Source organism: Aulonocara stuartgranti, assembly GCF_965226115.1.
Source record: "Aulonocara stuartgranti genome assembly, chromosome: 9".
In the NCBI taxonomy this organism is placed as follows: Eukaryota; Metazoa; Chordata; class Actinopteri; order Cichliformes; family Cichlidae; genus Aulonocara; species Aulonocara stuartgranti.
This window is the reverse complement of record NC_138960.1, coordinates 27,590,959-27,607,896: the sequence shown is the minus strand read 5'-3', so window position 1 is coordinate 27,607,896 and position 16,938 is coordinate 27,590,959. Positions and strand designations below refer to the sequence as shown.

At 42.5% G+C, this 16,938-nt stretch overlaps 1 protein-coding gene and 1 long non-coding RNA gene across 18 annotated transcripts in view; one reads left to right on the top strand and one right to left on the bottom strand.

The window, feature by feature from the left end:
• Positions 1-376: 376 nt before the first annotated feature.
• Positions 377-5,474, top strand: LOC309714248. Of its 3 annotated transcripts, XR_014278856.1 has the most exons (6): positions 3,824-4,087; positions 4,201-4,252; positions 4,354-4,467; positions 4,568-4,628; positions 4,731-4,825; positions 4,921-5,474. It is a non-coding gene; the product is annotated as an uncharacterized lncRNA (long non-coding RNA). The 3 variants fall into 3 exon arrangements; XR_014278854.1 differs by lacking the exons at positions 3,824-4,087; positions 4,201-4,252 and adding an exon at positions 377-479; XR_014278855.1 differs by lacking the exons at positions 3,824-4,087; positions 4,201-4,252 and adding an exon at positions 501-2,288.
• A 7,273-nt stretch (positions 5,475-12,747) lies between these two features.
• The window catches only part of neto1l (neuropilin (NRP) and tolloid (TLL)-like 1, like), a 450,458-nt gene continuing 446,267 nt past the window's right edge, over positions 12,748-16,938 (bottom strand). For 11 of the 15 annotated variants that reach the window (XM_082546524.1, XM_082546514.1, XM_082546523.1 and 8 more), the window contains one exon: positions 12,748-15,407. In XM_082546524.1, coding sequence (XP_082402650.1) covers positions 15,320-15,407 — 88 coding nt within the window. In that variant the 3' untranslated portion in view covers positions 12,748-15,319. Of the gene's footprint in view, positions 16,467-16,938 lie in introns of all 15 variants that reach the window. The other 4 variants (XM_082546517.1, XM_082546518.1, XM_082546519.1 and 1 more) reach the window with 4 other exon arrangements.

Genomic DNA, 16,938 nt, shown 5'->3' with positions numbered 1-16,938 from the left:
CAAATCTTTCACCTATAAGCCAAAGTGCAGAAATGTTGAAAGCTGAAGTTCACACAGAAGACGAAGTTTCAAAGTTGCAAAGTAACTGAATATCTTCAAAATGTACATTAGAAAGAAAAAAAACTGAGTAATGACCAAAGAAAATTTAGAGTCAGAAAAAATCTAAATGAATATTAAAATCTCATATTCTTTAAATCACTTTAAGAGTGGAATTATGTTTTTTAAAGGTCTAAACACAAGAATCTCAAATAAAAAAAAAATTTGCAAAACATCTGCTGTGTGTGTGTGTGTGTGTGAGTTTCAGCAAGTGAGTGAATTACCATGTAAGAGGGACATCAAATGAGCAGGTAAATTAGTTTTTAATAGTTGTTTTTGTTGTTGTTGTTGTTTTGTTTTGTTTTTAGATCTGCAGATGTCTTGCTGCAGTCTTCACACAATGGGAAGTGTGTTAATTATGAATGTATTTGTCAGTTTTGGAGGTAAGTTGAATTTATTTGCCACAGACACTGACAAAATCTACTGCAATTTACTCCTGACTCCATGCACTCTGACGTGAACCTTGGAATGCATAATTTCATACTTCAGTTAATGGTTGTCATGTCCAAATGGTCCAAATAGACTCTGGAGCATTAGAAGAAGCTTTAGAGTAATTTTTCAGAAATTAGAAGTACAATAAAAAAGGTCAAAACTTAAAAAAAGGGAAATTTGATTGGAACAGGTTTTGATTTTATTCACATATTACACAGCTGTGTTGCTGGCTGAACAGGCTCAGGCAAAAGCAATGCCGTGCCTGGCCTATTGTTTAAGTATCATTAAAGTTAGAGCTTGTAAAATCTCACCATTAGAAGTCAGTAGATTGCAGATTCCAGTCAAGTGAATTCACTTTTTCATCCCTCCTAATTCAAATCTATAAACCAAGCTACAGTAGCTCTGCTAACTCTGGTAATGCTGACTGTCGTTCAGTATATCTTTTGTTTGATCTTTTTATTTGCTTTTTGGACAAGTGAATTTACAAAAATCTCTTGAATCATATTTACTTTGGTGGACAGAAAAAAAACCTTTGTAGACTGTTTGGGGAACTTTAGTACAGTGGAACCCCAACTTACAAATACCCCATTTAATGAAAAAATCAAGTTACGAAGGCACTTAACGGCAATATTTCTGCCTGCGGTACGGCAAAATGCCCGTGTAACAAAATCCACTGGCTCTTATTGGCTGAGCCCACAATGCCCACAATTCCCACAATGCCTTCCGAATCATGTGACAACCCCCTTGGCTTTCGTACTTGCGCATTGCTGTTCCACTTGAACAACGTATCCGGTCGTTAAGTGATGACGTGACGTATCCTACTTCCAGGCCTAAAGTAGTCTGCGTTTAATATGGCTTTTGTGTTGTTAACATGTTTAATGTTTTGTATTTTCTTCTATTTAATCTCAAAAAGCTCCTAAAACAGTCAGTGATCACTGTTGACCTCCCTCGGCTTTTATTACCGCTAATCATTTATTTAAGCTCAGTTTTTAAAACCTTAGGATGTAACTACAGCCCAGCCCATGCAGCAGTATATGAATGACTAACCTCGTATTGTGGATGGATTATCTCAGTTGTTCTCCTGGCTGAAGTTTGGTCCTTTTACAGCATCCTGCCATGCGATTACATTTGTTCCTGACCACCGAGAACACTCACGTTAACTTTTATCGAGTGGAAAAAAAGTTAGCTTGTTTATATTATGCTAACATAGCTGTGTCGCTAGCGGTCACGTAGCACATCATTATATACCAGCTAGCCAAACTTCAGTAAGCCTACAAACGTCACTGCTGTTTAGTTTTCTGTCTTCATTTATGCTGGAAGTGATAACAGAGCTGTACGTTTTAATTTGTTTCCAAAACCCCGCAGTCAGGACATGCTATATTGTATTTAGATAGAAGCTAGCGAGCTAACTTCCTGCTAACTTCTAACTCCGTTAAATGTCATAAATTCCGTTTTCATGGATGCCTGGATGTTAAACTCAATTGTTACACCTGGTAGAGCAGAATGCTGATCATTTTATTAAAGATGAAATACTTTAGACAGTTTTTCAACTCTCAGTAATGCCATAGTGATCGTTTGATATATGGACCTGCAGCAGAGTTTAGGCCCAGACATGGCTAGTGACGTCAGACTTAACGACCAGATTGTTGTTGCAGTTAGCAATTAGCCTATAGCTTATCGTTCACTCAAAAGGCGCGATGGGTGCTTAGACTTACGAAAATTTTCGACTTACGAAAGACCTTCGGGAACGAATTTATTTCGTAAGTCGGGTTGTGTTGATTTTTCAACAATGAATTTTCTGCTTTTAGCTGTATTTAGCAACCGAAAATATTATAGCAACACTGAAAAGACAAATCATTAACATTGTGTGGTCAGGTAGAGGTGTAGGTGTTGCTGTTTTAGTTCTCTTTCTGTAACAGAACTTGAAAAAACTGAGTCAGTTGTCCTGACCAGTTCCTGTCTGAGGTTCAGACCATCAAGAACGTAACTATAATATTGAACCTGAAGTATGATGTTCCTACCCACCAGGGAACCACTGTGGGTTCAACTCCTCCTGCTGAGCTCATAGAGCAGCAACCCACTAGTCCAGAGGCAGAGTGGTGGTGTAGCATCACTTTCATCACTCACTCCTGAACTCCCGTGAAACATAACAAGGCCTCTCTAAACATCAGTAATGTGAGACACATTACTAAGAAAACATGAGAGATATATTACTAAAAAAAACATGGCAGTAGGTGTTGGGTCTGCGTTTCCACAGGCCCCGCTAGTTTAGAAACTTATTCTCGTTAACGACAGAAACAAGACGAACATCTTTTGGTTGCTAGCAAGGGAAGACTGGTCGGAACCCAAGCTCTTGGAGCTGAACGCTCCTCACCTGTCTTCTAACCAACTTCATCTAAGCAGCCTTCCTCGCAGCCTTTTATTTCCAAGACACAGCAGTTACAGTACACACAAGCACCTCCCATTGTAAAACCCCCCTATGGTTACAAAAGACAAGGCACTGTGTGTGTACGTGTAAGCACGTGTGTGAATGTGTATGCATGTGCGAGAGTGTGTGTGTGTATGCATGTATGTGTGAGAATGTGTTTGTGTGTGTGTATAGGTATGTGAGTGTGAGAATGTGTTTCGGGGTGCGTTTGTGTGACCTCCTGCTCACCAAAAGGGTAATAAAAGCAGGAAGCTTACCACACAAGAAACAGAACTTCCAGATAGGATGCGCCTATAATAAAACACCTCAGCCTCCCCCACCAACAGAGTGGCTGGAGAGGTGGTATGAGACAAAGGAATGTCTTTGATCCTATAGTTTGAACTAAGACTTACAAATTTAAGTAACACAATGACAACATTTAACAATTTGACTCCAACAGTAGGTATCCTAGTAATTAATGACCTCATTATTTAGGGTGCTATTATTATTGTGCTTTAGACTCTACAGATTACACAGAGATTTCTCCCTCTGGACTGTTTAAAGGGCCAGTTTACATGCTGTCAGCCTTCAAATGTATGCATTAGTCCCCTCCACCATTGTTTTACTGCTCATGTTCACATCTACAGTAAGAAAATGGAGATAAGCAGGCAAATAATATAAAAGGACACGATGCTGCAGAGTAACTTTCTGTCTTTTCTGATTCACCATGTTGCATCTTTTCACAGGAGTGACTTAAGGACGCCTGTAGCCTTCACTTATCTACTTATATGATAATAAAGTTTAGTGTAATGTAGATAAAGTGTTTTCTTTTAATTTTATAACATGAAACTTGCATCAAGTATTTCCATGGTGACCGTTCTAGAATTCTGCATTAAATAAATATTAAATAAATGAAATAAAATAAAAATAAATCTGACTTTAATTTAATTTAATTTAATCAGACTTTAAAAACAGCTCATCTGTACAACAGAAACCATCGAGCTCAGAGTTTTTTCATTTCTGCATTTCGCATTACACAATTTACACAATTTGGACGGTATTTGACAGTTTGTGTTCCCGACTGTGACACAAGAACTACATTTCAACTGAAGCAAGTAGAGGAATCTACAAACCCATCAGGGTATATGACAGGTTTTTTCCTTCTTCTGCATTTTAGCAGTTTAAAGAATTTGACGTAGTTTTAAAAGCTGACAGACTGAGAATCAACTTAAGTAACAATCGGTAACTTCTTATTTCTTTGACAGGTGCTGTTCATGTCGAACAACACTGCTGGCATCTTCCAGGCTACAGGGCTCAGTTAAGACTGAGATCCATCCAAACCAAAGCTCATGTAAAATATCAGGTGATTTCTCAGGACCTGAGAGTGGTGATGTTTAAATGTCTCCTTTTATTTTTAGATTGCAATGATGGAGTTCCTCAGTCTTCAGCAGGAAAGCAAAATCCCACACATCACTGCTGAAGACCTGAGAGATTTTTCTGGTGGAGAAGAGCAAACAGACACTCAGAGAGCAGTGAGTTATTGTGATACTGACCATCCACCTCAAACCTGACAGTCTGTTTGTGATGAAGTGTAAATGCTGAGAGAAAGCCTCTGTTTATTTTCCTTTGAAGGCTTTGGGAGTTTGAATTGGGGGATTTTGGAGACAAAGAAGCCAAACCTCTTCTGAAACTGGTGAGACTAGAAAACTCACAAGACTTGTAACTTGGAGGTTTATTTATTTTGTTCACATAACATCTAAACAAAACTACACTGTAAATGTGTTTTGTGTTTCAGGTGTGGGCAGTAAATGTCGTTAATAAAATGAGGGACAAGGAATTTCTTGCCTGGATGCTCCTTAAATTTCCAGAGTTCATTCCTCCTAAATTTCAGTGAGTTACATCTGACAATTATTAACAGTCCAGCTACAGTTTCTGTGATGCTTTAAATATGTTTAAAATATCATTATCATAACATTTTTCTACAGAACAACTAAACTCCTCAGCATGGTGAGAAATTACATTGAGATTCTTAAAGAGAAGCAGCAGGAAGAGCATAGCTCCAATCTGCTCACTGCAAGTGGTTATAGAGGTAGTTCCCCACACCTTGCAGGGCTTCTGGGAGCTTCCTACTTGCCCCCTCTTGAACATGGCCTCCTAGAGTTTGAGCATACTCTCCACCAGTGTCACAAAGGCCACTTTGGATTGTGTCACCAAAACTCTTACAGCGATGGATAGCAGGCCACCTGTCCCGCTCTGTCAGAGATAACATAGTCCAGAGCATTCTGAGGGAGATCAGACAGAAACATCCTCCAGAAATTCTACTTACCAACCTTGCAAACTTTGCATCAGAGCTGCTCACTACAATTGCTGATGTAGCAAAGAACCACATATGCAAGAACTTCAAGCCCCCTTCTGAGCTTCCACCAATGTCTGATGTTCCTCCCAGTGAAGAACCTCCTTCTGAAAGCCTGTCAATGCCTGATGTTCCACCAGTTGAAGAGCTTCCTTTTCAAAGTCTGTCTTTCAAATCCATAAAAACATTTTATAGCATCTCAATACTGTCAATGCTTAATCAGCACTAATTGTGTCGTTACTTATGTTAAAAAAGGTTCTTCAGTTCACATCGGGCAGATAGAAAGAAAAAAATTAACATCAATCAAACATGCTTTTATCTTTCGCCACACTCTGGCTACAATCAGGCGATTTCAGTTCATGTGAGAGGACAAAGTTGTGGAGCAATATAGCAATACAGCTTTTAAGGAGTGGAGATGTGGACATTACTTTCATTTTCAAAAGGACAAGTGTGTGATGGTAAAGTGCAAACTGCATCCAAGATAGAAACAAGAGCAATATACTGCTAATACAACTTTGGCTCTTTAGAAGCATCTGAACAGACAACATGGTAACGCAAAGACCAGAACCCAAGAACCCAGAAAGATTTTGAAACTGAGTGTTTGCTAAACCCGGCCCAGCACCCAGACCCTAAACTTCTACAGGTAACAAAGTAGTGATGTGCATTCTGCCTAGTAGCCTCAGTTTCTTCCTGTTCATATTTTACAGTACAATTACAGGGAAGATCCTTTTGAAGTCTCTCTGTGCTGGTTTTCATCTTTTCTTTGTATTTTTGGCTTTGTTTACACCTAAAAACTAAAAGAAAGATAGTGCGTGTGTTAACCGGTAATTATGTGACCATGCTTTTCAGGTCATTTGAGAGAGTACTGAGAAAGTTATGTAATAAGTAGTGTAACAAATTACGTTCTCTGGCAAGTATTTAATTAATGTACTCCATTACTTTTATGAAAAGTGACAAATAAAGTGTAATACATTACTTCTTTTTGAGTAATGACCCAAACACTGCTTCACCAAACACTGTTTCACTATATATATATATATATATATATATATATATATATATATATATATATATATATATATATATATATATATATATATATATGGCCCGTAGCATATATGCATATATATATATATATATATATATATATATATATATATATATATATATATGAGAGGGTGTGCTGGGAATGTCTAGCAGAGGCCCCAGTCCGCGAGATCTTCAACGCACACCTCCGGCAGAGCTTCAACAGCATTCCGAGGGAGACTGGGGACATTGAGTCCGAATGGACCATGTTCAGCGTCTCCATTGCTGAAGCTGCTGCATTGAGCTGCGGCCGCAAGGTGGTTGGTGCCTGCCGTGGTGGTAATCCCTGAACCAAATGGTGGACACCAGAGGTGAAGGGAGCCACTAGGCTGAAGAAGGAGTCCTATCGGGCTTGGTTAGCCTGTGGGACTCCGGAGGCAGCCGACAGGTATCGACAGGCCAAGCGGAATGCGGCTCGGGCAGTGGCTGAAGCAAAAACTCGGGTGTGGGAGGAGTTCGGAGAGGCCATGGAAAAAGACTTTCGGACTGCCTCGAAGAGATTCTGGCAAACCGTCAGACGTCTCAGGAGGGGAAAGCGGTGCTCTACCTGCACTGTGTATAGTGCTGGCGGAGCGCTGCTGAGGTCGACTGAGAAAATTGTCAGGCGGTGGAAGGAATACTTCGAGGACCTCCTTAATCCCACTGACACGTCTTCCGAGGAGGAAGCAGAGTCTGGGGATGAGGGGAATGACCCGCCAATTTCCGGGGGCGAGGTCACTGAGGCAGTTAAACAACTCCTTGGTGGCAGAGCCCCTGGTGTTGATGAGGTCCGCCCCGAGTTCCTGAAGGCTCTGGACGTTGTAGGGCTGTCCTGGTTGACACGCCTCTGCAATGTTGCGTGGAGATCAGGGGCAGTACCTGTGGACTGGCAGACCGGGGTGGTGGTCCCCATCTTTAAGAAAGGGGACCGGAGGGTGTGTTCCAACTACAGGGGGATCACACTCCTCAGCCTCCCTGGGAAAGTCTATGCCAGGGTGCTGGAAAGGAGAGTTCGTCCGTTAGTCGAACCTCGGATACAGGAGGAACAATGCGGTTTTCGTCCTGGTCGCGGAACACTGGACCAGCTCTTTATCCTCTCCAGGATACTTGAGGGTGCATGGGAGTTTGCCCAACCAGTCTACATGTGTTTTGTGGACTTGGAGAAGGCATTCGACCGTGTCCCTCGGGGTGTCCTGTGGGAGGTGTTGCGGGAATATGGGGTGTCTGGCCCATTGCTACGGGCCATTCGATCCCTATACAACCGTTGCAAGAGCTTGGTTCGCATTGCCGGCAATAAGTCGGACTCGTTCCCGGTGGGTGATGGGCTCCGCCAGGGCTGCCCTTTGTCTCCGGTTCTGTTCATAATTTTTATGGATAGGATTTCTAGGCGCAGCCAAGTGGCGGAGGGCTTTCGCTTTGGTGGCCTCAGAATCTCATCTCTGATTTTTGCAGATGATGTGGTTCTGTTGGCTTGATCGGGTGAGGGCCTCCAGCTCGCACTGGAACGGTTCGCAGCCGAGTGTGAAGCAGCGGGAATGAGGATCAGCACCTCCAAATCTGAGGCCATGGTTCTCAGCCGGAAAAGGGTGGAGTGCCCACTCCGGGTCGGGGATGAGTTCCTGCCCCAAGTGGAGGAGTTCAAGTATCTCGGGGTCTTGTTCGCGAGTGATGGGAGAAGGGAGCCGGAGATCGACAGACGGATTGGGGCTGCAGCTGCAGTAATGCGGACGCTGCACCGGTCCGTCGTGGTGAAGAGGGAGCTGAGTGTAAAAGCGAAGCTCTCAATTTACCGGTCGATCTACGTCCCTACCCTCACCTATGGCCACCAGCTGTGGGTAGTGACCGAAAGAACGAGATCGCGGATACAAGCGGCAGAAATGAGCTTCCTCCGAAGGGTGGCTGGCCTCTCCCTTAGAGATAGGGTGAGAAGTTCGGCCATCCGGGAGGGGCTCAGAGTAGAGCAGCTGCTGCTCCACATCGAAAGGAGCCAGCTGAGGTGGTTCGGGCATCTGACAAGGATGCCCCCTGGGCACCTCCTGGGTGAGGTGTTCCAGGCATGTCCCACCGGGAGGAGGCCCCGGGGCGGACCCAGGACATGCTGGAGAGATTATATCTCTCGGCTGGCCTGGGAACGCCTTGGTATTCCCCCGGATAAGCTGGAGGAGGTGGCTGGGGAGAGGGAGGTCTGGGCCTCTTTGCTTAGGCTGCTGCCCCCGCGACCCGGCCCCGGACAAAGCGGATGAAGATGGTATATTGTTGATCGCCCGGATCAACAAGGTCCGCGTCAGGTTTTGAGGAACCAGGGCACCCTGACGAAAAGTGGGCTACTGGAACAAGAAGGCATCGGTGGGCAAGAGACGAAAACAGGGCGTTTTTGGAATGCTACTACGCAAGTAACCCCGGCGGAAGGGGCTACATGAATAGGATGAGGGACCTATGGATTCTTCGATACCCAACATCCACAATGACGGCGAAACAACTAGTAGCTCAGTGTTCCAACATTCGAAAGAAGGGACTGCTCTCACAGCTAGAGATTGACGAGGTACAACACAAATGCTACGGCAAGGAGGAGTCAGGACGCCAGGTCAGGGGGGAGCTATCATCACCCCCACCCGAGATTGGGTACATAGCCCCAAGTGCGATAGGAGAAGGATCGTTGAGTGCGAGAGGAACTGACCTGAAAAATAGGATCATGGCCAAGCTTGAAACCTGGATCCCCCGTAGTCGGTTACCAAGATTACGTGAAGTACCCTCAGAAGGTCTGCTAGATGATGTTAATGCAGCACTACGGGCAATACCTACAACCACGATAGAGGGCAAGATCAAAGTAGCACGGAGGGAGGTTAGCCAACTAACGGAGTTGCAGAAAGGTGCGACAAATAAGGTGCCTAAGAAATACAGCAAGCTGTCCATACCTGAGGCCTTGGAAACTGCCAAGCAAAGACTCACAGCCTTGGCCAGCCGCTTGAGGAGGTACACCAGAGAGATAGAAGGCAGGAGAATAAACCAGCTGTTCTCCACAGAACCAGCAAAGGTGTACTCTCAGTGGCAAGGGAACAATAAGAGGACAGCACCACCAAGGCTGGAGACGGAGCAATACTGGAAGAGCATATGGGAGAAGGATGCAACCCATAACGGCAATGCTCAGTGGCTAGAGGATCTGAGGGCAGACCACAGCGACCTCCCTGAACAGGGTCCAGTAACCATCACAGTGGCAGATATCCAAGAAAGGGTCTCCAGTATGAAGAGTTGGACAGCACCAGGGCCCGACATGGTTCACGCCTACTGGCTGAAGAAGCTGACTGCACTCCACGAGCGTCTGGCAGCACAAATGAACCAGCTGCTAGTTAACGAGAGACACCCGGAATGGCTAACTGAAGGCCGGACGGTCCTGATCCCCAAGGACCCCAAGAAGGGACCGGTCCCCTCCAACTACCGACCAATAACCTGCCTCAGTACTACATGGAAGCTCCTGTCAGGCATCATATCGGCTAAGATGAACAGGCACATGGGTCAATACATGAGCGGGACACAGAAAGGAATTGGCAAGAATACCAGAGGCGCAAAACACCAGCTACTGGTAGACAGAACAATCAGCCGAGACTGCAAGACCAGACTGACCAACCTGTGCACTGCCTGGATTGATTACAAGAAGGCCTATGACTCAATGCCCCACAGCTGGATACTGGAATGCCTAGAATTGTACAAGATCAATGGGACCCTAAGAGCCTTCATCAGGAACTCAATGGGGATGTGGCGTACAACACTAGAGGCCAACTCCAAGCCCATAGCACAAGTCACCATCAAGTGCGGGATCTACCAAGGAGATGCTCTGTCCCCACTGCTGTTCTGCATAGGCCTGAACCCCCTCAGTGAGATCATTAACAAGACTGGCTACGGATACCGACTACGGAACGGAGCAGTTGTCAGCCACCTCCTGTACATGGATGACATCAAGCTGTATGCCAAGAGTGAACGAGACATCGATTCACTGATCCACACTACCAGGCTATACAGCAATGACATTGGAATGTCGTTCGGACTGGAGAAGTGTAGTCGGATGGTAACAAAGAGAGGGAAGGTAGTCAGAACTGAGGGGATTGAACTACCAGAAGGCAACATTGCAGACATAGAGGACAGTTACAAGTACTTGGGGATCCCGCAGGCGAATGGGAACCATGAAGAGGCCACTAGAAAAGCTGCAACCACCAAGTACCTGCAGAGGGTCAGGCAAGTCCTGAGGAGTCAGCTGAATGGTAAGAACAAGATCCGGGCCATCAACACGTACGCCCTGCCCGTGATCAGGTACCCTGCTGGGGTAATAGGCTGGCCAAAGGAGGAGATAGAAGCCACTGACATAAAGACAAGAAAGCTCCTTACCATGCATGGAGGGTTTCACCCCAAGTCCAGCACCCTGAGGCTGTACGCTAAGCGGAAGGAAGGGGGCCGGGGACTGGTGAGTGTCAGTCCAGGATGAGACAACGAACATCCAAGAATACATTGGGAAGATGGCCCCAACTGACCGAGTGCTCAGTGAATACCTCAGGCAGCAGAAACCCAAGAAAGAGGAGGGAGACGAGGAACCATCATGGAAGGACAGGCCCCTGCACGGTATGTACCACCGGCAGATAGAGGAGGTGGCTGATATCCAGAAATCCTACCAGTGGCTGGACAAAGCTGGACTGAAAGACAGCACAGAGGTACTAATCATGGCAGCACAAGAACAAGCTCTGAGCACAAGATCCATAGAGGCTGGGGTCTATCACACCAGGCAAGACCCCAGGTGCAGGCTGTGTAAAGATGCCCCAGAGACAATCCAGCACATAACAGCAGGGTGCAAGATGCTAGCAGGCAAGGCATACATGGAACACCATAACCAAGTGGCCGGCATAGTGTACAGGAACATCTGTGCCGAGTATAACCTGGAAGTCCCGAGGTCAAAATGGGAGATGCCCCCAAGGGTGGTGGAGAATGACCGAGCTAAGATCCTGTGGGACTTCCAGATACAGACGGACAAAATGGTGGTGGCTAACCAACTGGACATAGTGGTGGTAGACAAACAGAAGAAGACGGCCGTAGTGATCGATGTAGCGGTTCCGAATGACAGCAATATCAGGAAGAAGGAACACGAGAAGCTGGAGAAATACCAAGGGCTCAGAGAAGAGCTCGAGAGGATGTGGAGGGTGAAGGTAACGGTGGTCCCCGTGTTAATCGGAGCACTAGGTGCGGTGATTCCCAAGCTAGGCGAGTGGCTCCAGCAGATCCCGGGAACAACATTGGAGATCTCTGTCCAGAAGAGCGCAGTCCTGGGAACAGCTAAGATACTGCGCAGGACCCTCAAGCTCCCAGGCCTCTGGTAGAGGACCCGAGCTTGAAGGATAAACCGCCTGCAGGGGCGTGCTGGGTGTTTTTATATATATATATATATCCTATGCAGCTTATATATAAAGGTTAGTGCCTACCATAAGTGCCATAGGATAAGAGGGAGACGTACACACTGAGCCCTGGGTGTGTATCGCAGACAGCGCCCTCTACTTCCTGAACTACAGCCTCCCATTTAAACACCACATGCTAACTACTAACAATTATTACTTATACTACAAACAGATCACTGATTGTAGCTTTGTAGTCATAGATTTTCCCCTACTTTTATTGTCCGAAGTGAGAAAACTTGTGGTGCAGCAGCTTGTTTGATTAAAAACAAAACACAAAAAGCATTAAACAAACAATATATACAAAAAACAACTAAATATAACTTAAATTTCATCCATACAAATTAAAAAGGTTGATAGGCGATGGTACAAATGACACTGTTAATCTTTGATGGTTTAAACTTTTGTCCCAAAGTTTAGTACTGAAATTCGTAATGGCTCTTACTGGCCTTGGTGCATCTGCTGCTCCCAGACAGTTACACCATTACACTATTCATTGAGTATCGTATGTGCTTATTTCATCTTCTAACCGATACCTGTTCTTAAAATGTCCAACAAATGTGTCAACAAATAAAATTGTAGGGTGTGTCCTTCAAAATGTTTGAAGATGTAGTTGAACTTCCTTGCAGTTTCTGCATGTTGTCTAATTGTTGTCTAAACTTTAAAGGCTCAGGTTGCCACACTGTGCAATATCATCATATAGGTGTGTGATCACTCAAACAATATGCCTGACAACAACCCCAAGCATAAATCCAGTGCAATAAACAACCATCTGGAGACACAAAAACAACATCCCTACATCTGATGGGATACCATTATCAATATCATAAGAATGTATCAAAAAATATATAATGACATCATGCTAAACATAATACTTAATTCAGTTTGTACTCATTTATTAAATAAGTCATCACAAAAAAAAATCAGTAAACATGAGTTTATTGAAAACATTCAGTCCAGCATTTTCTTAATGTGTCTTCAGTTAAAAATGCACATGAATAAAAAAACAAAAAACAAAAACAAAATACCACAATGCTATGAATTTTGACCAGGAGACTGAAAACGAATCGGTAAAAGTATCAGTAAAAATGAGACGAAATGGATGTTAGATGAAAGGCAGGGACAACCATGTATGCACCCATATATGCAGTTTAACATTAGTCACTTCTTCACTTCACCACATCCCCCCACCAAACAACCTGATTATCTACTGTAAAGACACGGCACCAAAATAGGAAAATATGTGAAATCAGCAGCTGAAATATGCAATTTTATATTTTCATGGTTACATTAAAATGATGTAAAAACCTGATTCTGCATTTTTTCTTTGCCTCCATGAATCACTTTACATTAAAGGTACTCTAAATTTAAAAAAACAAACAAACAAAAAAAAACTTTCAGTCTCATATCTGAAGTTATCAGCGCTCCGTGGCGGCTCAATCCAAGACCGGCGGGGAGCAAATGCACCTCTAGTCCAAAGCAAAGAAGAAAAAAAAACTTGATTCATACATCACAAACCTTTTTCTTTTTTTCTTTTTTCTTGATTTAAGGAATTTTCTCATAACATCACTCTACATTGGTAAAGTTGCTCTTTAACAACAGTTCACTCAAGATGCACATGGGAGAGAAACCTTAGCTCCAAATGCTGTCAAACTTGGCAAGATGCAGAGGAATGATGCATCTGTCTGATGTATCTGCAGAGAAATGAAAACACTATTACTTTAAGTCCGCTCTGGGCCCTTCACTTTTCTCATCTGCTTCCTGCTGCTGCTTGATCGAATTGATTCAGACTTACTTAATTAGCGGCGTGTCCGCCTCCATCTATAAACCGGCGGATGAGTTTGAGACTGTGTGTGTTTGTGTGTGTGTCCATTTTCAGAGAAAGAAAGAGTAAAGAAGACACAAAACAGAGAGAGCATGGATATGGTACCTGTGCTGAACATGTCTGTTGACAGACGTGTGAAGCAGAGAGACAACACACAGACCAGGCAGTGCAAATGTGTGTACAGAAAAGAAAAGCATTTTATTCGCTATTTGCAGGAATATTTATGTGCATGGCTGTGTGTATGCGGAAGGAAAAAAAATAGTGGAGAGTATGAATGTAAGTAATGACACTAAACACAGAAAAATAATGAACACATAGATGGTAAATTCAAATTCCCACAAATACAGGTAAGGACACAATGACAGTGAGTAAGAAATGTGTTGCATGTGTCACTGTGCTCAGATCCACTTATTTTACTCTCCACATAGTGCACGTCGTCTTATATTAACCAGCCTGCCAGTAGCAAGTGTTATCCGAGTGCAAGGCTAATCCTTCACTTCTGATCGAGTTGGATAAACGCATCACAAAAAGTCAATTAACTTGCCTGTCAGATACCTTGATTACCCGGAATTATTTAAACTCTCAGAGATTGAAAAGAAGTGTACTGCTTGGTGAAATAAATCCTTCCGGTTTGAGTCTGCGCTTCCTCAGAAGCAAGTCAGGCAGAAAAAAAAGGAGCAACATTTAATTGGTTGTGAGAGGAGAACGAGGTGTGCTGACAGATTGAGGACACGCTTAATGGACAGAGGAACTACTGACCAAAGGCCAATAAAACAAAGGGAAAGGAAAGGTGAAGCTTCAGTGTTATTTATTTTATAAAGCATCAGTAAAATCAGCCCTGAAAGATAACTCGAGTAACTGTAAAAACATTCACTTTTTCAATTTGCCTTAGTATAAAATCCTGTTTTAATACAAAGATATGAAGCTTCTACAGTAAGTAAGAGAATTAGGAGTTAAACAGATTTGAAGGAATCAAAGTTGCCAAAAATAAATAAAAATTAATTAAAGAAAAATGCTTATTGGAAAGTTAGCACATTTAAGAAGTTGAACTTATTATGTTGGAAATTGGAGCTCTGCTTTGTAATGATTCAGCCACACAATAACATGCAGTGTAATTAATCTATTTTGAAAACACCTTTTAACCCACATCTTATTCCTGTATGACTTAAGTATTGTTAGTAGATGCGTTATTTTCATACTCAGTTGTTAGTATGTTAATGCTTTAATGGGTATAGAAGAAGCATGCAGGAGTCATAAAACTGGACTTTGAGCTGTTAACCAAATAAACAGTTGTCCAATAGAATTAAATTCAATTAGGTTAGTAATTAGTTTAATTCCAATTTTGACTAATGTAAATCTTTCTAGATTTGACAAACCGCAAGCACCTATAATTGGCTATCAAACTCATGTATGCTACAAAAAAATACATGCTTAAAATAAACTTGAAATTTCCTGATCACTTGAGAATCTATGATGACACATATGTTTCTAAATGTCCCAAATCTAAAGTTCAGGAATGATGTTTGTTGTAAAGGTCCAAAGCTTCTGCAGTGAGACATCTGCACTGGCTACCGAACGTAGAGCAAAGAGACGATTTTCAAAACTTTGCATCTGCAGCAGTTTCATCTAGTCTTCATGTTCATCTTTGCACATTTAGTTTGTTTCATCAAATTGTCCCTTCATCATCATCATCATCAGCAGCAGCAGCATCATGCTGGTGTAAATCTCCGCTCCGTTTTTTCATATGTCAGTGACGCCCGTTCGTACTGATCCAGGATTGCACTATTCTCAAGAAGTCTACATGATGGAGACAATGCAACATAATGCAGAACATAAGCAGACACACACACACACACAAACACACATATGTATATCAGGACAGCACATTTTTTCACAGTAGAAGACAAAACAGTGGGTAGCATTTTATGTGGCTACTCCATCTTACGCAGGCATGAAGCTGCAAGCATGATCTTATATATCGCTGAGTCACATTTAAACCAAATGAAACTTTAATTGTCAATTAAATTCAAATATGAATCAGAAAAGTTACATACATTTCAAATGTATGCATTGCTATCGTTGTTTCATATGGTGCTTTTTGCAACTTCATGAAAGCACATTTAAGGAGCATACGCACATCAAATGTTACACACAGCTATAAACACTACGCTTCGCAATTAACCAAACACAAAATCAAATACTACCACTGATCATGCAAATCTACAGAGGACTTCTTTATGAGTGTGTGATAAGTAAAGACTAACAGGATATTTACATCATCTCAATGTGCCTCCTTTAAAGCATGTAATGTGATGTTGTAATAAAAACATTTGAGTGTGTGCTTTTCCCTTTTGGGCCTTTATGTGAACTTAAGTGAAGTATGATTTTCCGTAGGCTAACTAAGGAGAGCTGGGAAGGGGTTAGACATATTAACTGATACCAGCACCAACTAAAGATGAAATTGGAGAAGTCCATGCTAATGAATATCCACTGAGTGACTTAATGTATGCCTTCAAGGGGAAGAGGACATACAGTAAACTTGAGCATCACAAAGACTTCAAACAAACTCAACACGGCCAAGATGGCTGCAAGCAAGAAAACCATCTTGGTGAAAATGAACAATTCAAACATAAACATAAAAAAATAAAATAAAATATAAACCTGCGCAAAACAAAAAAAAAATCACAGAAAAATAAAATACATAAAAGTATATATTAACTGGGCAAACGATGGATACACAACAACATATAAAGATGTTGATTGTTGGATAAGGGTGCTTACCTTGAGATTGTCTCTTAGACCCTAGTGGTGTTGTACTCTGATTCATGTTTGCTCAAAGAGCCAATGAGGCAGAACCTGAAATATCATGGCTCTTTCATTTAATATCAAACTCCTTTTGCATAGAGAGATCAAAATGCATAATGTGCTACAAAACAGCAATAAACGTCATTAGTGCTTTGATGGCGTCTGAGAGCCAGGCATGCAGACTTGGTAGAAAATTAATTCAGTTGGAAACACTCTGCACAGAGCACATAGAAAGTGCATGCAGGAAAACCTTGCATTTTTAAAGTTTTTCCTCCAAAAAACCCAAAAACAAATGTACTCTGATTCACATAGTGATTTTGTAAACATATACAGTTGCTTTTCAAGCAGTCACGGTACAAGTACAGAGTAAAATCTTTTTTCTATAGAAAATCTTGCTCATGCCAAAATAATGTGCTACTGGATAGAGATTACAAGTTATCTTTTTTTTTTCAGTTATCACAGTTAGAAATACAAATGCGTATTTTATAGCAAACTGCATTCATTTGAATAGATGTCAGTGAAT